The sequence below is a fragment of the Vavraia culicis genome (genome assembly GCF_000192795.1).
Source record: "Vavraia culicis subsp. floridensis unplaced genomic scaffold supercont1.4, whole genome shotgun sequence".
In the NCBI taxonomy this organism is placed as follows: domain Eukaryota; kingdom Fungi; phylum Microsporidia; family Pleistophoridae; genus Vavraia; species Vavraia culicis.
In genome coordinates, this window is record NW_007360607.1 from 16,749 (window position 1) to 36,043 (window position 19,295).

The 19,295-nt window shown below is 39.0% G+C and overlaps 13 protein-coding genes across 13 annotated transcripts; 8 read left to right on the forward strand and 5 right to left on the reverse strand.

The window, feature by feature from the left end:
• Window positions 1-961: 961 nt before the first annotated feature.
• VCUG_00334 (CMGC/CDK protein kinase) lies at window positions 962-1,968 on the forward strand (the record flags this gene model as incomplete). Its single annotated transcript, XM_008075165.1, has 1 exon — window positions 962-1,968. Exon 1 carries the CDS (start codon window positions 1,018-1,020, stop codon window positions 1,966-1,968), a length of 951 nt encoding a protein of 316 aa, XP_008073356.1. The 5' UTR covers window positions 962-1,017.
• A 1,066-nt stretch (window positions 1,969-3,034) lies between these two features.
• VCUG_00335 (uncharacterized protein) lies at window positions 3,035-4,309 on the forward strand (the record flags this gene model as incomplete). Its single annotated transcript, XM_008075166.1, has 1 exon — window positions 3,035-4,309. One exon carries the CDS (start codon window positions 3,035-3,037, stop codon window positions 4,292-4,294), a length of 1,260 nt encoding a protein of 419 aa, XP_008073357.1. The 3' UTR covers window positions 4,295-4,309.
• A 1,574-nt stretch (window positions 4,310-5,883) lies between these two features.
• VCUG_00336 (uncharacterized protein) lies at window positions 5,884-6,473 on the reverse strand. Its single transcript, XM_008075167.1, has one exon. It carries the CDS (start codon window positions 6,458-6,460, stop codon window positions 5,909-5,911), a length of 552 nt encoding a protein of 183 aa, XP_008073358.1. The 5' UTR covers window positions 6,461-6,473; the 3' UTR covers window positions 5,884-5,908.
• Window positions 6,474-6,940: 467 nt separating this feature from the next.
• Window positions 6,941-7,252, reverse strand: VCUG_00337 (uncharacterized protein; the record flags this gene model as incomplete). Its single annotated transcript, XM_008075168.1, has 1 exon — window positions 6,941-7,252. One exon carries the CDS (start codon window positions 7,250-7,252, stop codon window positions 6,941-6,943), a length of 312 nt encoding a protein of 103 aa, XP_008073359.1.
• Window positions 7,253-8,510: 1,258 nt separating this feature from the next.
• On the reverse strand, window positions 8,511-9,896 carry VCUG_00339 (uncharacterized protein). The gene has a single exon (XM_008075170.1). It carries the CDS (start codon window positions 9,874-9,876, stop codon window positions 9,157-9,159), a length of 720 nt encoding a protein of 239 aa, XP_008073361.1. The 5' UTR covers window positions 9,877-9,896; the 3' UTR covers window positions 8,511-9,156.
• Window positions 8,571-9,207, forward strand: VCUG_00338 (uncharacterized protein). Its single transcript, XM_008075169.1, has one exon. It carries the CDS (start codon window positions 8,603-8,605, stop codon window positions 9,026-9,028), a length of 426 nt encoding a protein of 141 aa, XP_008073360.1. The 5' UTR covers window positions 8,571-8,602; the 3' UTR covers window positions 9,029-9,207.
• An 820-nt stretch (window positions 9,897-10,716) lies between the features above and the next one.
• Window positions 10,717-11,562, forward strand: VCUG_00340 (uncharacterized protein; the record flags this gene model as incomplete). The annotated part of the gene is made up of 1 exon (XM_008075171.1): window positions 10,717-11,562. The coding sequence occupies one exon, from the start codon at window positions 10,717-10,719 to the stop codon at window positions 11,503-11,505; it is 789 nt and encodes a 262-aa protein (XP_008073362.1). The 3' UTR covers window positions 11,506-11,562.
• VCUG_00341 (uncharacterized protein) lies at window positions 11,415-11,919 on the reverse strand (the record flags this gene model as incomplete). The annotated part of the gene is made up of 1 exon (XM_008075172.1): window positions 11,415-11,919. One exon carries the CDS (start codon window positions 11,917-11,919, stop codon window positions 11,533-11,535), a length of 387 nt encoding a protein of 128 aa, XP_008073363.1. The 3' UTR covers window positions 11,415-11,532.
• Window positions 11,920-12,382: 463 nt separating this feature from the next.
• VCUG_00342 (uncharacterized protein) lies at window positions 12,383-13,573 on the forward strand. Its single transcript, XM_008075173.1, has one exon. It carries the CDS (start codon window positions 12,394-12,396, stop codon window positions 12,913-12,915), a length of 522 nt encoding a protein of 173 aa, XP_008073364.1. The 5' UTR covers window positions 12,383-12,393; the 3' UTR covers window positions 12,916-13,573.
• A 737-nt stretch (window positions 13,574-14,310) lies between these two features.
• Window positions 14,311-15,101, forward strand: VCUG_00343 (uncharacterized protein; the record flags this gene model as incomplete). Its single annotated transcript, XM_008075174.1, has 1 exon — window positions 14,311-15,101. One exon carries the CDS (start codon window positions 14,311-14,313, stop codon window positions 15,022-15,024), a length of 714 nt encoding a protein of 237 aa, XP_008073365.1. The 3' UTR covers window positions 15,025-15,101.
• An 814-nt stretch (window positions 15,102-15,915) lies between these two features.
• On the forward strand, window positions 15,916-16,682 carry VCUG_00345 (uncharacterized protein). Its single transcript, XM_008075175.1, has one exon. The coding sequence runs from the start codon at window positions 15,941-15,943 to the stop codon at window positions 16,652-16,654; it is 714 nt and encodes a 237-aa protein (XP_008073366.1). The 5' UTR covers window positions 15,916-15,940; the 3' UTR covers window positions 16,655-16,682.
• Window positions 16,683-17,301: 619 nt separating this feature from the next.
• On the reverse strand, window positions 17,302-17,981 carry VCUG_00346 (uncharacterized protein; the record flags this gene model as incomplete). Its single annotated transcript, XM_008075176.1, has 1 exon — window positions 17,302-17,981. The coding sequence occupies one exon, from the start codon at window positions 17,979-17,981 to the stop codon at window positions 17,313-17,315; it is 669 nt and encodes a 222-aa protein (XP_008073367.1). The 3' UTR covers window positions 17,302-17,312.
• Window positions 17,982-18,674: 693 nt separating this feature from the next.
• VCUG_00347 (uncharacterized protein) lies at window positions 18,675-19,271 on the forward strand (the record flags this gene model as incomplete). Its single annotated transcript, XM_008075177.1, has 1 exon — window positions 18,675-19,271. The coding sequence occupies one exon, from the start codon at window positions 18,675-18,677 to the stop codon at window positions 19,269-19,271; it is 597 nt and encodes a 198-aa protein (XP_008073368.1).
• Window positions 19,272-19,295: the final 24 nt, after the last annotated feature.

Sequence of the window (19,295 nt, forward strand, 5' to 3'; positions counted from 1 at the left end):
TTTTTTTATTTAATCCGGCTCCATACAAGAATTAAGGAACAATTCTTTAGATGTCCTGTTTGAACTACGAAAATGCAGAATTTGACTGAGTTTATTTATTAAAATGTTTTGGCTCCCATCTTTTGCAGTACGACGCAGTGTTTTGGCCTTTTTTAGTAGTGAGCGAAATGTACAATAGCGTACGGACTAAAAGTTCACATCACGCATATAGGTAAGTCAACAGTCGAGAGCATCCAAATGAGTGCCAATCACGCATATAGGTAAGTTGACAGTCGAGAGCATCCAAATGAGTGCCAATCACGCATATAGGTAAGTTGACAGTCGAAAGCATCCAAATGAGTGCCAATCACGCATATTAGACATCTTTTCATTTATTTTTTAGCAGAAGATGTTTTCGGAGGTCTGCATTCTTGTGCAAAACATCGAAGAATCCGCTTTAAAAATCGTTCAAAAAACGAGTTGAATGCTGCTGGAGAAATTCGCTGGTTAACTGTGCCTATGCCGGTAGCATATGGCCTGTTATAAACACTTCCTGTGATCGAAGTCTATTGGCTACAATTGCTCAAGTGAGCTTGTTCCAGACGAGAGACGTTTTCGGTAAATGCAACTCTCATGTATCCAACAATGTGGCATCGGTATAACGCCAAGATCATCGTTCTCCTGTGATAGAAAAAATATGAGTACAGGCATGCATGATGTGAGGTGCAGATAAACGACTTTTAGCGTGAAGTTATGCGCAACTTTTGTATATTAGTGATAAAAAAAAATAAACTGAGATATTATAGCGGTTTATTACTTAATTTAGTGATTTTAAAAATGCAAAGGAAATTTCTCAATTTCGCAAACAAAATATGCGAAGCGCTAAGGCAAAAATGGAGTTTAACGTCCTGAATAAATTATTTACGCAAGGATTTGGGTAGATATAGATGTTGAACCCTTTCATTTTGCCGTGACTGCAAAATGTAGCGCAGCACGGCCATATACTTAGCTATTTTCTGATATTTTTGCGGATCCCCAATGGACAATTTCAGCAACGTGCAAATGATTGGTGAGGGAACCTTTGGAAAGGTGTATGTGGCAAAAGATGCAAGAACAGGCAAAAAGCTGGCAATCAAGAAAATCAAAATGGAGAAGAACGGAATTTCTTTGATTACGATTCGAGAACTGAAAGTCCTGAAACAGTGCAAGAACCGGCATATCATAAAGCTGTACGACTGCTATATTGATAACGACAGCTTCTATATGGTACTTGAGTATCTTCCGTTTGATCTCTCAGCACTTTTTCTGAGCAAATATCGATTTTCTGATAAACAAATCAAAAATCTGGCGTATCAGCTGCTTCATGGACTATCATATCTCCATCAGCGGGGCATTATACATAGAGATGTCAAATCGAGCAATATATTGCTCACCCGTGATGGCCTGCTGAAAATTGCCGACTTCGGACTAAGCAAGTACGAATGCAGAGACATGACAAACCAAGTTTGCACGCTGTGGTACAGGGCACCGGAACTGCTCCTGGGAGAGAACAACTATGATAATAGGATAGATTCCTGGTCTGCCGGTTGCATCTTGTTGGAGTTTAGGGTACATAATCCAGTGTTCTCGGAGAACAACGAAGTTTTGCAAATTACCCGGATTTTCAAACTTCTGGGCGCCCCTCTGCGTACATACAGGTATTCGTCTCTGTTCGAACAAGAGAAATACGCTGTAAATTTGGCATGGTACGATATTATGGATCGTAATTTTGGTCGGTACTATAACCCAGATTTACTGCACCTGATTGGTTTACTGTTAAAGCTTGATTATAGCGAACGGATTAGCTGTACCGATGCCATATCATTACCCATATTTGATGGTGATAAATATGCTTACACCACAATAGAATTGAATGACGTGCATGATACGATCGTGCGCTCACGATTACGTGAAAAATATAAAACCAGGATAAGTAAAGATCAAGTGTAATTTGTAAGTTGTGGTATCGCATCACCATGATGTGATTTATCTTTTATTCTTTAGAATTGGTTCGAGTGCACGATCGGCGAGGAGAGTGGTTTGGCTGTGTCCTACACGTACATGGTTTCCGTCTTAAATGTAAAGCTTTGTTTATGATGTCTAAATTATGCTTTGTGAATCGGCGTGCAGCACCAATCGCAACGAATTATTTGTAGCATGAAAATCACGATTGATCAATTTTGCTAAGTCATCTCGGTTGCAGGAAACGTATATTATTTTGCGGTGAAAGTAATATGATGTAATATAAAAATACACATTCATACGGATTTGCTGTTATATAATAACTACGGTAGCTTTGTCTTCCATTGGGAGATTCTTAGGAATTGCAGAAATAGTTAGGACGATCCTGATGATTTGCGTGGATCTCGAGCAGTAATTGTTGTTTAGAGAGAAAATTCATTCAATGTTAACATGAGAAGATAAATTATAATATACGAATGACATAATCGGTTCTAACGGACCAGAGAAGTGTGCTGTGCTAGCGTCGCGATATAGGAAGATAAACAAACATGCTTTGGATGAAAAAATGGGTTAATTACACTCGGACCCTGTCCTGGGCCTGCATTTATGGCCAGAAAGTATTTTAGAGTATAACACGTGACATAATCTAAATATCGCTTCACTATTTATGATAGCATATGTTGGTTTGACAGCGATTTATTGCGTTGTCTAGCTAGCAACAGCAAGCGAAATATCGATCTACGCGGTGTTCAGAATGAATTAGCACCAACTGTAAATGTTATATTAATTTCAAAGGACCATTTGTACACAGTACTACCTATGAAACGATGTAACTGATCGATAACTAATCTAATTCTCCATTTTGCGGGATTAGTCATAAAATTGTTTGGTATCCCAGTTCGGCTTACTGTTGCAAGTACGTTTATTTACAACAGATATTTCATACTGAACATGTAACTATTCACTAAAAGCACAAATATTATAATCTTACAAATTTTTTACCGTTTTTGATTGATCTTCTGTTAAATTGAAAAATTTCCTGGACCCTTTAAAAATGTACCAACAAATAATCATAATAGGAACCTTTGCGAACTACTTTATCTCTGTTTTTCTGTCTTACAGACAGATTCTTGCGCTGAGAAGAGGAAAAAGAAATGAGCTGCTGGTAGATAAGATAAAGGATGGTGACTTTGAGATGATGAAGAAATACAACACAGAAAAGATGATATTTTCGTTGTTTTCAGGTACTGTCAATTTCTGCAGGCTCATTTATTTCATCTACTTTCACACCATCCCGAAGTTCTACGATTATTTAAAGAAAACCACTGGTATCAAATCGGATATGATGCTTGAAGTTTTGTTTATGTTAGTTTTCTTGCACTTTGAACGAATCACAGACATTCCTCTTTCCCTGTTTTCTACTTTTTTCATCGAAGAAAGATACGGGTTCAACAAGATGACATTTGCAATATTCATGAAGGATTTTCTGAAGGAGACAGTCATCCTTACGCTGATACTATCCCTCCTTTATGCCGGTATTTATAAGATAATGAATTATTTCGACACATTCTTTGCAATAATATTCGTGTTTGTGTGTATCTTCCAGATATTTCTTGTAATGATTTATCCTGTTGTAATCCAGCCGTTGTTTAACAAATTCAAGGAGCTAGAAGACGGGTCCCTGAAGACCGCGATCAGGGACCTTGCAAAGAAAGTTGGGTTCAAGTGCAACAAGATTCTTGTGATGGACGGCTCGATGAGGAGCAATCACAGTAACGCGTACTTCATTGGCCTGTTTGGCGAGAGAAGAATTGTTCTGTTCGATACATTGATAAAGCAGGCCACCGAGGGCGAAATTATTTCTATTCTTGGACATGAGATTGGTCACTGGCACCATTATCACATCCCCAAGATGCTACTACTCCAATTTTCGACACAGTTTGTATTCTTTTATTTCCTTGAGGTTGCGCTTAAAAACAAGTCGTTCGAAACTTCTCTTTTCCAGGCCGAGAATACACCGCTTATAATCAAAATGATATATTTCAGCTTTTTCATGGGTATTCTCTCACCATTCTTCACTCTGCTGTCAAATATGTACTCAAGATACAACGAGCGGCAGGCTGACCAGTTCTCCATCAGGTTAGGATTGGGTGAGAATTTGGGTAAGGGACTTATTTCTATTCATAAGGAGAACAAGTCCAATGTGTGTCCGGATTGGATGTACAGCACGTATTACCATTCTCACCCTACGCTGGTCGAGAGACTCGAATTTATAAGTGAGGAGGAAAAAAAGCTGAAAGAAAAGGAGAAGTAAAAGGTTGAATTGAAATTTTTTCCATCAAAGTTGATGCTAGGGTATTCTTTTTCTTTGACGTGTTCGTATACCGGATATAGTGGCACGTATTCCCGGTTCTCGTTAATATTTAGCTTTCGATATTATTTACTGCTTTTTATTTGCTACATGAAGATAAACACCTTTGCACCGCAGTGTTGTTCATCGCTTTACACCACTTGATTCTATTTGTTGCATAAGTGTTTCATCTATGATGCACCTTTCCTAGGCTGGAACACTGTTGCCGATCTCGTTGTCTACGATGCAAATCAGAATGTTTTTACTTGTTTATTTGTACGATCTCGTTGTCTACAATGTAAATCAGAACGTTGCACCTGGTGATCGTATATGTCACTTAACGGGAGTTCGTACTGACCAAACAATATTTTTCATGTGTAGATCTTGTACTGGTATTCATCTGCCTGGTAAGACCAAAGGACGGAATAGCTCTCCTGCTATATCACATTGAACAAAAAAACACATTCATTGACATCTATAACTGAACTTTACGCAATTATGTTAAGCGCCTTCGGTAATTGATCATAATGCAAGAGCCAAATCAGCCTTGATGTGATGTAACTTCCAACTTCTACAACCATAGATCCAAAGCCAGTGGTCACGGTCGGACTAGAACACTTGTTATTTAGGTGTTGTTGAGGTGTGAGACGATAAGCAAACGGATTTTAATGAAAAGACTTTTACGATGCAAGGATGAAATATCGATGAATAATTGTATTGGACCAGGGATGCTGACGTAAAACACTGTTGATGCACACCGTGCAAATACGAAATTTTGCCATTACAACGAATTTCAGTGCATAAAACCCGCATAGAACTGTGTTAGGATTTTTACAATGACGGCCTACCTCATCGTGTTGAGTTAATTACGCTTTTATCCCAATTCAATTCTAGCATGCTTCATTTTCCGATCTATTTGAGATAATTCCCACATTTAATATCTTTAAAAAAGTAACTGCCTTTTTAACCCGGAAGGTGTGTTTAATTATGTAGCGTAACACAAGAAAATAAACACACTTTTAGCAAAATACAAAATTGCTTCTTGCGGATGGAGAGCGTTTTTTTACACAAACCTTAGACACCATGTTTTAACCAAAACACATGTTGTATATTTATGTTTTGTGGATACCAGTCAATATCGCAATGCACCAATCTTTAGATCGTGTTTCATTAATGAATAACATTCTGTCTTCTAACCAGACAAAGTGGCATTACGCCCTTACTTCTTTTATATCTTGAGAAAGTACGCGCGAATTATTCCCTTATTTTATAAAGCTAGCCACTCCATTCATCAAGAAATAGAAAATTTGTGCGCAACAGGTATATACGACTCTGTTTGATCGAATTTTTATACGTTTAAGCAATATTCCATATGACATAAAACATACCTCCGGCACCGACAAAGTTGGTTCTTTACTAGTTCATAGATCCGTTTGTAAAATTTTCTGATGCCTGCTATGTGCCTTGGAATACAATCCACCGGAATGAACGTTCAATACGCCGTTCATGTGACAGTAGTTATCCCTAATCGACTCTAAAATAAAAAAGAGAGCTTTATGAACGAAATATTCCTTTTAATCACTCAGAATCGTCTTCCTCATCATTAGCGGCAGCGCTAGCATTCAGATAATCCTTGGTTTCGACATCTTCGCTCAAAAGACTGCTTTTCCTCTGGAGCAGTGCCTCTGAATTAGATGAGCCACGAGTCTTGAGACTGCTTTCATTTCCATCCTTCTTCTTGTTTTTTTTTGATTTTTTGCCCTTGCTTGATTCATCGTTATCGCCTTCCTCTTTTTCTTTGTTCTTGTCCTTGTCTTTGTCTTTGCCTTCCTGAGAACCCCCAGAGCCAGACTCTCCTTCGGGAGGTGCCAATCCTGATTTAGATGCGAGTAAGTTATGAGTATTCATGAACGTATTAGCGAGCAGTTTACTATCTTGACCTTCATCGTCCTCCTTCTTTTTCTTCTTGGAGTCTTTCTTTTCTGTGCCTTCTTCATCCTTCTTTGGATCTGCTTTCTTTTTAGGTGCCAATCTCTGGGCCGACATCAAATTCGAATTTTTAAGGCGTTTAAACTCCCTTGCCGATACCAATGCCATGAGCGAAAGAATTATAAGATGTAACTTATTCATGCTTAGTTCTCAATTTTGCCATTTTATAGTTTTTAGTAAAACAAACAGTTTCATATTTATTTACAGCCTTTCATCTGTTTCCATCTTGATAAATGATTTGTTTTATTTTGTGTTAGAGCTTGTTCGATCCACGGCAGAGTGTTACAGTCGTGTTCAAGTAAAATAGCATACTTCATTCTCTGGCTGGGCACTTTAATGTTTGGTCTGTTGCTGATCAAATTCTCTTGTATGAACATTTTGCATCCATTGTACAGCATGGCACTGTTTGACAAGCTAAGGAGTGATTTGCTAAACTGATTTATTTTCTATCACAAGTATGTTGCTTATCACCCGCACAGCAGCATCCAAACAAACACACATTCTGATTTACTTTGTTCATTGCTTTCCTTGGAGCCTCATCCTCTTCGTTTTAGGAGGAGTTTGTTGCATCGCCACGTTCCACAACACCAATCTTGCTACATCACATTCCCTTTTAGATTATCATACCATCAAAACGAGACTACCAGGTATTGTCAACTCGTGTTGGTTCGGAATGCCGTAAAAAACACAGCAAACCGTACAAAATAACGTATTTGACTGCGAAATATCGAAAGTATATTTCTCCTTACTAGAACCGCAAAAGCCCCTTAACTGCAACAAGAAGAAAAGAATGCCAAACTGCCAACAATTCACTTTAAAGTCGTTGTCTAATAACGTAATATAAGTATCTGAAAATAATATTTTATATCTATCATTGTAAATTCTCGATTGAATGCGAAAATGTTGAGGGTAACACCAATAATGAGCGATCATTTTCTGTGATCTTCCCTACCCTGTTGCATCTTCTGATGCAAACCACAGCTTAAGGATTCACATGAAAATATTGTATTTAACCTTCATGTGCCGCAGGAAGGGGTCCCACTGATCCTTTTATGTACGTTGGTTATTTTCGTAACGCGTAAAAAGATGCGCAATGGTTCGTTTGTAGCGGATTTTCATCCACGAACTTTGATACGTGTCATCATGTTGAGGATGTGCATTTCCAATTCGTCATGATGCAGTCTTACACATGCAAAGTCGCCAACTTGCACGAGATTCACTTTTAAGCATGCTCACATCGGTCAGTGTCATTACCGCATTTTGGTCCTCGATGCGTTATTCTTGTGTTCGTTGCTCACACTTTAGGTGAATGTCATATTATTTGAACTTGTGCAATCGACCCCTGTTATGGAACAAGATCGTTCATCAAATACCTGAAAATGGGAATGTGGCAACAACCAGCAAAACTTGCAGCGAAGTGCCAAACTCGAACAGCACATCGGTTTCATGTGGAAAAACACTTTCAGCCGCCTGATAATCTTTGCTTCCAGTTAAAATATTGCCAACAAAGCAACTCGAGAGTCTGTTGCGGAAGTATGGTAAAAGTGCTGCTCCGTCCTGATCGCAGGGGTAATGTATCAGGGAGAGAGAGCTCTTCAATGTTGCATCTTTTGTATTTACCCGTCTTATATCAAAATCCTCTTATTATTTTCACTCTTTCATGTACATGCTATACGATACTGCACAAGTAACGACGTGTTTTATACCAACAATACGAAGTAAACGTATCTTGCCGTATAAATTGGATTTTCATATGAAAACGAATGAATTTTGGAATAATACAAAATGCGGAGCAGGGTTTACTTTCCTTTAATGGCAAACACGTGGTATAAAGTGAACCGTAGAAGAGAGCCAATTTTCTACAATGTTGATATAAGGAGGTAATAGTTTGCACAAGTAGAAATAAAGAATCTTCTTTTATGATGTGACATGGTGTTGGGTGATGTAGTCCTTTTTATGGTACCATAGACAGCTATCATCTCCAGGAATTATTTAGATCATTGGCTGCTGATTAATTACCAAGTAAAAGGAGCTGTTAAAAACGACAAGTACATCATGAAAGGAGTGATGTGAGAATCAACTGCTAACCAATAAACCGTCTGTCAGCTATTACTAATTATAGGCAAAAATAGGCAAAGCACAGACTTGGTATCTGCGATGAGACGAAAAACATCTTTTTATTGCCTCAATATTTTTGATTTGTTCTTCTGATCATTTAATGAAACGCAGCAAATCCCTTTATATGAATCCTTTTCTCTACAGACTTCTCCTTTATAGCGAATAATGAAAGTCACAACAGCACTAGTGCTCTGCATAGGGTTTGTTATATTCATCGTGTTCCTCTGTTTCGTGTTATTCCCGGAAAGCACGCAAGAAGAAGCTCCCGATCAAGATTCTCTCGTTATAACCATCGTTAACCTTACCAAACAAATCGGGAACAATGGTGTAGAATTGGGAAGGAAACTAAACAACCAAGACATTCTGAAAGAAGCGGTTAAAATAAAGCATTATATGCAAATAAAGGACCAGAATGGTGAGTTGAACAGGGAAAATATTGCACAGCTGTTTGCGTGCTCAAGAAAACTGAGCACAGTTCTAAGTAATGTTGCTGGCCAACATAAAGAAAGCAAAAATGAACTCAAAAAATTGATCGCGATGAACAATAACCTCAACAATTCGATACTTCAATTGCAGCAACAGCGTGTTTGAGGGCCTGTAAATTGAATTCAATTGTTTGCAATCAGTACCGGTAAAATGCAAAGCAAAAACATCTATTATAAACAAAGGTCTGACTCCACTGATGAGAGTAAAGCATACATGTCGACACCCCGCTCTCATCAACAAATCACGGTGTAGTTCTTATCCCCGAACGGATCACTGAAATCGTTGACCTTCCAGAATAAATTTTCATGTTTAACATTTTGTATCTTCCATTCCTCAATGATAATTCGCTCCGAGTTTTCAATAGAAATTCCTGATTTAGTGTATACCATTAATTTAAGATCGCGGCAACCTACCAGCCTGATCTGTCCAGCATTGATTTTCAAGGCACTTTCTTGGACATTCTCAATAAATATTGAACCGGACACATTCGTGGTTATCCTCAGATTACTGCATGCGTTTATTGTCAGCTCATCGCAGTCAAATGCCAAGCATTGTTCCGTATAAATATTTTTCACACATACCTTGCTATATTTGAAACCGGATCTAAGGCTGTGAAGATTATTCTTGTCCAGATAAACAATTGTATCACACGAACTAGCAGGATTCGCCGACACATCACGTATCCACCCGTTTTGAGGTGCGTGACTGCTATGACACGTTTTATCATGACCCGAAATGTCAAGTTTGGCAACGCCATGCACCATGGGCGCGTTGTACCGATCATTCTGTACGTACAACTCCTTTAGCTTCTTTATTTGTTCGATCAGTACGTTCTGTCTGTACTTCACCTTCTCTATTTTTAATTTATTCTCCAAAATTATAATCTGCGATTTTATTTCGTGGTTCGATATGTCCCTGTCTCCTGCAGCATTGCATTCATTTTCGTCCTTCATGTCTTAAAGGGGTTGCAAATTGACAAACTGAAAAATGGCGAGTTTCTAAATAGTGCACAACTGTTGCTGACCCAGACAAGTACTTCAGGCAGTACAATCGTGCCATCTGCGTAGCATTAGGCCAAAAGCGCATCAAATTAATTCGACCTGCGCCACAAAGTACTAAAATTCACTGCAACGATTAATACCTGTAACTATCTACGAATAATTATCGGTGCGTAACCATTCTCTTACTCATAGGAAATAGACGAAATCACTCCATGCAGAACTTAAACATATACTTCTCGATCGCTGCTATTGTTGCTTAAGGAGAGCGTTTGACTTGGTACTGACATGAGGCGGTATTAATCCTAACAATCATAAGCTCGAATCATCACGAAATCGGTGGATCATTTTCTTTAATAAAACGCATATTAAATACCAATTCTTGCGAGTGATCTGATAGGTTTAGCCATGCTCTTAAATTGTAACTGCTATGCTAACCACACAAATTGTAACTGCTATGCCGTTTGGCAGATACGTGTCATATTTTATTTATGAGCGCTTGAGTTTGATGTGGTGCTAAAATATTTTGATCCATTTACCGATTTAGACTTACAACCAAGAACAATTTGAAAACATGGCACTTTATTTGCACCACCAACAAATTACGAATGGAATCTTTCGTTCAGTTCTTGAGGCATGTGGTGGATACTATAACAGCTTACCATCCTTATTATAGCCGTTTCATCTTTTGGCTGCCGTTCATAATCAAAGAATGGGCGGAATTCGTGTTTAGTGTCGGTACCGATCGGCCTGTTTGTCCATTTTATCGCCCACTGCGGATCAGGGCCCTTGCAAATGAAAAGTATCCAGGACCAGTACTTCGATCTACTAAACGACCTCAGAAATAAGAAGGAAGAACTGGCAGACACAGACACTTCCAATCTAGATAACATAATTGCGAAAACAAATACTTTGTTCACGGATATAACAACTTCAGCGGAGCTAAAACTTGATGCTAAAATATCGGCGGAGGCCGTGAATCTTTCATCGCTCACATTCGAGAAGAAACTTAGAAACAGGAAGGTTACAACCATGTCGTTTATAAACAACTTGAACAAAGGATTAAAGAAGAACATTGGTGATGAGCAGTGTGCAGAAAGATACAACAGGAAAATGCACATCTTGTTTGGGAGCTTGGAACAGAGATTCTACGGCATAACCTTCAAACATCATTACGGCCTGGCGGTGAACGACCGATTAAGAAGGAAAAGAGAGGCGAAGGTGGAGGAACAAGACAGAAAGAGTACAAAAATAGAGCACAAGAGAATAAAAGATGACAACTTCGCACACAAGATCGATAAAATCACGGATGCGATCGGTAATCAAAAGATAGACTACTACAGACTGGTTATAAATCCTGACTCGTTCACGAGAACGATCGAAAACATTTTTTATCTCTCCTTCGCAATCAAACTGAAAAAAGTAAAGTTTTGCTTTGAAAATAGGAGAATACTCATTGCAAAGACCGACGGTGAGCAAGAGCAGGGCGAAAAAGAAGTTAACCATTTTATTAGCAGCATAGACTACGTGGAGTACAAGAGGATAATTCATAACCTTAACATAGACAAGCCGTTCCTTCAATAATTTGCGTGCGCCTGTTCGATCGCAATTTTACATCTCATTTTCATCTATCAGCCTGCTCTCGAAGTTGAGCAGGGTGTTCTTCCCCATGGGCAGCTTGTTTGCACCTTCTCCGTGCGGTCTGATGGGTCGGCTATTCACCATAGTGCCAATGTCATTCATGTATGCTCTAGGTGGAGGAGGCACAAAGTACCGGCCCACCTTTGTTTGTAGTGCCAATTTGATGTCCTTCTCCGTTATAACCTGCCTGTCAACCATCTCTGCATATTGCGATGCATCTTTCATAACATCGGTCGCGTATTTGTAGACGAACTCATGGATCTGCAGTATTGCCTTTGGTTCGCACTCCTCTATGCCTAGCGAGCGCAGAATCAGCGAAATTACCTTTGTGTCGCGTGGTGCCGAGCTTTCAGACATAGGGGTGGTAAAGATGAGAATCATTAACGTTTTCGATTAAATCGACCCATAAATTTTTTAACATATTTTCGCAACAGCGTGTTCGTTTACCACCAAACCTGTTTTTAACATGTTATAGCATAAGCAAATTGTTGATCACAGAATTAATCACACATGTAGAACTGAAAAACTTTACTGTTATTAAATAGAAACGAATAGCAGTACATGACCAATACAAGGCACTCTCATGTCAGCGTTGAGTAAAATATCGTTCTGCAATAGCAAATATGCTTATAAAAATTGTTTTTGTTGGATATTCCATACATTGATGTAAATTTTTGGTTCTTGCCATTAATTCGGGGTGCTTGTAGAAATGTTAGGAGGAACCATGTTTTTGGTTCTTGCCATTAATTCGGGGTGCTTGTAGAGATGTCGGGAGGAATCATGTTTCAAAAATCTCTCTGCCCCTTTTCGTGCCCTGTACATCGCCGCAAAATGTGTGAACACCAATTTGAAACCGAGGTATGCGCAAAGTGCGGTGAATACGTCACCACGTACACAAATTACAACTCTCCCCAGAATGTGCGTCTTCCATACAGACAGTATGTAGCACTTCGAACCATTGAAGCGATACTTAGCAGACTATCGTGCCCGGAATACACAACGCAGGTTTTTGAGATGTACAGGTCTATGAAGTTCAAGGGACGTACCGAAAATATTTTAAAAATCAAAAGTATAATTTACAAAGTGTTGAGGAATAAAATTGGATTGGTGCACATTGCAACAGATAGGAGAGAGGGCCGTAGAATCTTGAGGAACGTGATGCTTAATTTTAAACGTGAGTACCAACACAGCGCGAAAGATGCAAGGCATACGGAAGCAACTGCGATAGTTCGAAGTAAAGAGTACGTTGACGGGCATTTGGATTTAGTTGTTGACCAAGAGCTAAAAGATGGTAAACGCGGACTGAAGAAGACCAAGGAGCTAGAGTTACTGCACAAGTTGTATCAGAAATAGGTAATTTTATAATATGGGATGGAAGAAATGAAACGATCAGAGAATTGAAAAGTAAGAGAAAGCACCGAAGTAAGGGAACGGAGGTAAAAAAACATAAAAATAAACATTAATTTGCTTGTTACTTCAGTTACACCGCACAGCAAGGTAGAAAATGATCTGCTGAACGGAAAAATGGACCAGCGAATGGAGAATCGGCAGATTAAAAAAAAATGAATGAACAAAAGGTAATTTGAGTGCAAAAGAAGATGAGAGATTGGCCTGAATAGGGTTGAGCGCTACAAAACCATCAACCGAGCATGATTTACGAACTATGGAAGGTAAAAAGACGTAGTAAGTTAATAAATCAGAATTAAATCATGGCTACCATTCAATTGTGTACAAAACAAGGTGATCAAAATAATGGTGCTACTAGGAACCGATGTGAACGGTTCTTAAAACAGTTATGCAAGAGAAACCTACACAAACGGATTAAACACGGCTTGAAACGATCAAGGAATTGTTTAATTTCATGTGTATTAGATAAAATGCAAATATTAAAAGGTATACTTTGTGCAAACATGATATATTGTGATTGCTGAGCAAGCTCCCTCCTATATCAACGCTAAAAAATGTTCATTTTACTTGCCATCATACAACCAATAGCTATGGTCGGTCCCGTAAATAAAAAAATGTATTTATTCTGTGTTGCTAATGTATAGGGAAACAAGTAATTTCATCATATAAATAAAAAGACAATTCAGAAGATGATTGTTCGGTTCCAAGAAATAAATTATTTGACCCTTAGAGAAAAATAAAAAATTTTGTGTTTCATGTATTTGCACTGAATAAAGGTCTGAAATTGTTCTACAACTCACTCTTTCTGAAACGCCCTCAGTTGTTCTTCACTAACAATATTAAAATTACACAAGCACTGAATAGTAGCTAATTAACCCCTATCATAAGATTTTAAACAGTAGAAAAAACATAATACGACATATAGAAAGAAGAAAGTATCATTGAACGGATAGAGAACTTTTTCGTTTTATAAACGGAAATAGCGCAGCTAATTTTTAAATAAATTTAATAGCGATCATTATGCTGCTAAAACCGTTTCATGTTTTAAAGTACGGCAGGGTCACCGATCTGATCACGTGTTTCCTTGATTGGCAAGTTACAATGTAAATTGAATGAGCCGCAAAATAACATTCTCTTGCACTTCGTACATTCGCACAATGTTTGAACAGTGCTTTCGTGTCATGGCACACGCATTAAATTCTTATCGCTACATCACCGTTTGAATCGTTTGTATAATCAAACTCGCAGAACACTTTTCTATAAAAATTTGCGTTGAACCGTGCATTCCTGTTTATACGGTCATCGTCCGCCGTTTTCTTCTTGCTTTTGGCTGACCCATGCATGAAAAGCTTTGTTGGTTTAATAAGTGGCGGTAAAGACAGTTTTTACACAATAGAGCTACTCAAACGAGAAAAATACAATCTTGTTGCGCTCGTGTACATTAAAAGCGCGGAAATAGACTCGTACATGTACCAGACAGTTGGTCACGAAATGATCCCCTTCTATCGACAGGTGCTAAATGTACCAATTTATATCTGCGAGACGAACAGAAAAGCAATAAATACTGACAAAGAGTACACCACTACCCCCGAGGATGAGGTTGAGGTGATATACGAGTATCTTTTGCAGCTACAAAAGAATGTAGCTTTCGAGTGCGTCAGTGTGGGTGCTATCAAGAGCTATTACCAGTATAACAGGATCAAAAACGTATGTGATAGGCTCAATCTTGGTGTTCTGGCACCTTTGTTCAACCTGGAACAGAGGGCCATCTACGATGCAATTGTTGAGTGCATGGATGTGGTTTTTGTCAAGGTGGCGTGCACGAATCTGGGTAAAGAGATTGTGGGAAGGAAATTGAATGTGATCAGGGGAATGGAGATGGATAACTGGTGTGGGGAAGGTGGCGAGTATGAAACTGCCGTATTAGATGCGCCATTTTTTGAAAAGAGGTTGGTTATAAAAGATTACGAGATTGTGCACCATCCCGAGGAGGAAGATAAGGAGAAGACGGTGTTTCTCATGAAAATAAATGAGGTTGAAGTGCACGATAAATAAATGGGGTTGAAGTGCACGATAAACTAGGGCTGATCGATCCGTAACACGATAAATAGGGCTGATCGATCCGTAACACGATAAATAGGGCTGATCGATCCGTAACACGATAAATAGGGCTGATCGATCCGTAACACGATAAATAGGGCTGATCGATCCGTAACACGATAAATAGGGCTGATCGATCCGTAACACGATAAATAGGGCTGATAGATTCATACCACAGCAAATACTTCGAAAAGTTATGTTCGCCAAATACCTCCTCGTTTTCATGCAAGTGCTTTACATTCACAAGAACAAGGTTTCAAGAATACGAGCATCACCAGGGCAAACTTTTTTGTTTTCTTATGTTCGTTCTACGCTGTAATTAGCTGTCATTCTCAGGTGCGACCCACATTTAAAACTGCTGTTAACACCTTTTGCCACATAACGTGCCCTGAACGCCCAAATAATGGTGGTGATTACCGCAAGCCACCAATAAAACTGGTGCAGCATACGACCTGCGAATGCTCTGTGGTGAACCGTGCTCGACACATTTAAAAACGCACAATTTATCTGTTTTTATCGATTAGTCATTAAATGCCTTTTAATTAGCACTTTAACGCTAACTGATCGGTAAAATGCACGAAATGTACTGTTCATGCATCAGATCATATTTTAATACCACCACGCATCAGAACAGCTCTCTTATTTCGTTTTACAAATTGAAATGGCGCAGCTAGCATTAGAACAAAGATGCAAAGTTATTAAGAAGTATGCTGAGCCTTCGTTTTCGTACACGTTCGCTAATTTCTACGTATTAGGCCACTTTCCACGCACATCTTGCAACAATCTATTTGTCCCTTTATCCGCATATTAAAATGAAAAGATCAAAAATGGAAAAATTCGTAAATATAAAATAGCACGCCTCCCACACCTCATGGGACAGCACAAATACAAAGGAATTACTTTGGCAAACACTCCACGGGTATTAGCGGATGGAATAACCGTTCTAATACTCATCGCATCGCTTGTTTTCTACGTTTTATGCTTGGGATACAGCAAACTGTACTACCGATGGCTGGCACCTATTCTGATATTGTTTGCGCTAAGCATATGTGAGTACTACAACAGAAAGTCTATCTACTATCCGATAAGTGGCAATATCAGCAGAACGGTGAGTGAATCGGATATTTTTATACTGTTTGGTTCGCTGGTATCGATCTTGGCCGTGCCCGTGGCAGTGCACTTCCTGTACAACCACCAGGATTACAATTTAGGCAATGCAGCACTATTTTTACTCTCGTATGGGATGTTAGCATTGTCCTTTATCAACGGATACTACCTGTCGTACTACTACAGCACGTACAAGCAGAATATGAATAAGTTCAACTACATCATTTCGCTGCGTTACATACTCCTGGTGCTTTTGTTCGTACCTGTGATTGTGGAAGGTTTCTGCGGAGCAAAGTATTTCTGCGCATTCCCGCTCGCAATGATTTATGTTGTGGGCATATTTACGAACTCGTTCTCAAGGAATTATAAGAAACCGCTTAGTATTATTTTTTTTGTGTTTGGATTGGTTGCATTCGCTTATCTGGGAAAAAACATACACAGCCTGGTCTCTGGTCAGCTGGTCAATTCGACTGCTTGATCCTTAAATAAATTTTTATGACTAAACATCCTCGATTTGCGTGTAGAATCATCCTTTTATTTTATTTTTCTTGCGGAGCTTTCCATCAAAGGTATGTTTATTTACTTCCATGCCACGTTCGCACACGATTACGGTTTTGAATTCGGTATGCGTGAGGGGCCCTTCAGTCTCCAAAGAATGCTTTAAACATCAATCTTAAGGAATTGCACATTTGTACCAGCACCAAATAAGTCATCCCTCAGTTTGTTATTGGATCAAATAACACCGGTAAAGCAAATAAATGGGGGTGTACCTTGTTCTGCAGACAAGGCAATTGCAGACTTGGTTTTAAGGATGAAAAAGAATAGTGAGCGAAAGTGCTGATCATTTAAAATGCCATTTGCTACGATTAAGCCTATAGTAACCACAATCGCAATCTAAGGCAGAATGGCTCGGAAATGTTACCCCACCATGCCAACGTACAAAATGGCCTGTCTTAGGCAACAATTACGGTAATGAACCGAACAGGCATCGAACATAAATAAAGGAGCTGCCTAACGAGCACAGGAAGCGGGTATTCAAGTGCTTTCGTTACTCCGCATCAAAAATAAGAGATAAAACGAATAAACGTATTTTTGGCGAAAACAAGAAATAGAAAAGAATTTACAGCACCTTTTTATTAAAAGTACCTGCCATCCTCCCAGTTACCGTTCAAAACTATTTCCTCATTCTCCCATATTCCATCCCTCTCTACACCCAGAATCTTGACATGGTTGTCTGCCATACAATCCCTGTAATACAGGGTTTGCATCGTCTCCTTCATCAGCTTTGTAGCACCAGCACGATCTAAGCTCATCGCATCATGGCCTCTTACGTATGGCAGCGCCATATGGGATGCGATTCCGCATGCAAGAACATCATCGGTGTAAAAGTTGCCAATATTATCAATCGCACCAAACACAAGCTTCTGACCAAAATGCTCCATGCTGTTGATCTCCTTCGCAGGTTTTTCGTTGCGCTCATCGTACCCAGCAACAATTATGCTCAGGTTCAACGGCTCTATCCGTGTTCTCTTATAATACATTGTGCGCTGAATGAACCTTATCCATTCTCTTGTTCCCATCTTTTCATCGTACTCCATTTCCTCATCACATATTTTCTTTAGTTCCTGAAAATCGGAGTATTCACCTCGTGCTATCATTACCGTGTTGTTGGAGAGAAAGTAGTGCTTTTCTACTCCTCTGTTCATTTTAAACGAGCCATAGTTCAGTGATGTGTCCGAGGAAAGAATTATACCATCGGAGTAACGGAATGCTACAACTGATGAGGATGTCAGAATGTTCTTCATTGAGGGGTACGAATGACGAGAATTGAAAAGAGCGTTTGTTAATTTTTATTGGGCCGGGGTAAGAAAAATGGATTGGTTGCGCACAAATTGAATTTTAGACGTGCAAAACAAGAAAATGGATTGGTTGCGCACAAATTGAATTGAGAAATAAACGGAAATATCCACTAATTAAAAAATAGGTATTGAAATGATGTCATTTGATGTTTGAAAAGCTAAATAAACGCACTTATTTGGAAAGTAGGTCTCAAAATGAAAAAGACACAGTCACAAATTTGCAATAAAGGTAGGAACAATGCCTGATTTTTACTATTTTGTTATACAATCTCATGAACGAATACCGTAATACGGTGCTGAGTGCCTCTTTCTTTTTATCAAATGTAAGAAACGTTCTACAAACCGCAATACAAGCATTTTCTGCAACGAAAGCTCACGTTTTAGTTCAAATATTTTATTTGAATAATGAATGAGCTTGTTATCGCGATACTTTCATGGATTCAGCCTTCGTTGTCGCAAATAATTTGACCGAACATTGCTGTATCGGCAGCCAAATTAATCTCATACATGATAACACCAAACTAATTCTGCACCTCAGCAATCCAGTTTGTGAATTAAACACCGTTCATTCACTGTTCGAATTGCACAATAGAATCAACCGGGCACTGCGCAAAATAATTTTAATTTAGCAGGCCTTTTATGAAATTGAAAGACGTAAAATCAGTACTTTCACAGCTTAAGCCTTTTAAAACGCCAAAAATTAAATATGAGCAGTACATAACACCGCCATCTCTCTCAGCAACAACGGTGCACATGATTGAAACGGTATACAGCGATATTCGCGGGAAGAATGTCCTGGATTTGTGTGGCGGGACGGGAATGTTAGGAATAACATGCACGTTCTATGAGCCTTTGTCCGTTGTGAATGTGGATATTGACCGGGATGCGTTGGAGATATGCAGAGAAAACATGGCGGCCGTGGATCAACACGTTGATTTGGTAAACTCCGATTTTCAAAGTTTGCGAGTGAGCACCAAATTTGATACATGCGTTATGAACCCGCCATTTGGTATGCGGTGCAAGGGAGTTGATGTACTAGCGATTGAAGCCGCGCTGAGATGCAGCGATGTGGTATATGTGCTGCACTCTACGAAGACCCGTGATTATTATTTAAATAAATTTGATCATATTGAGGTTATAGCAGAGACAAAGTATGATTTGCCCAGCTCATACCTTTTTCATAAAAAGAAAAACAAGGTGATAGATGTAGATCTGTACAGAATTACGAATGGATAATGACGTTGTGCCTTGCATGGCGAG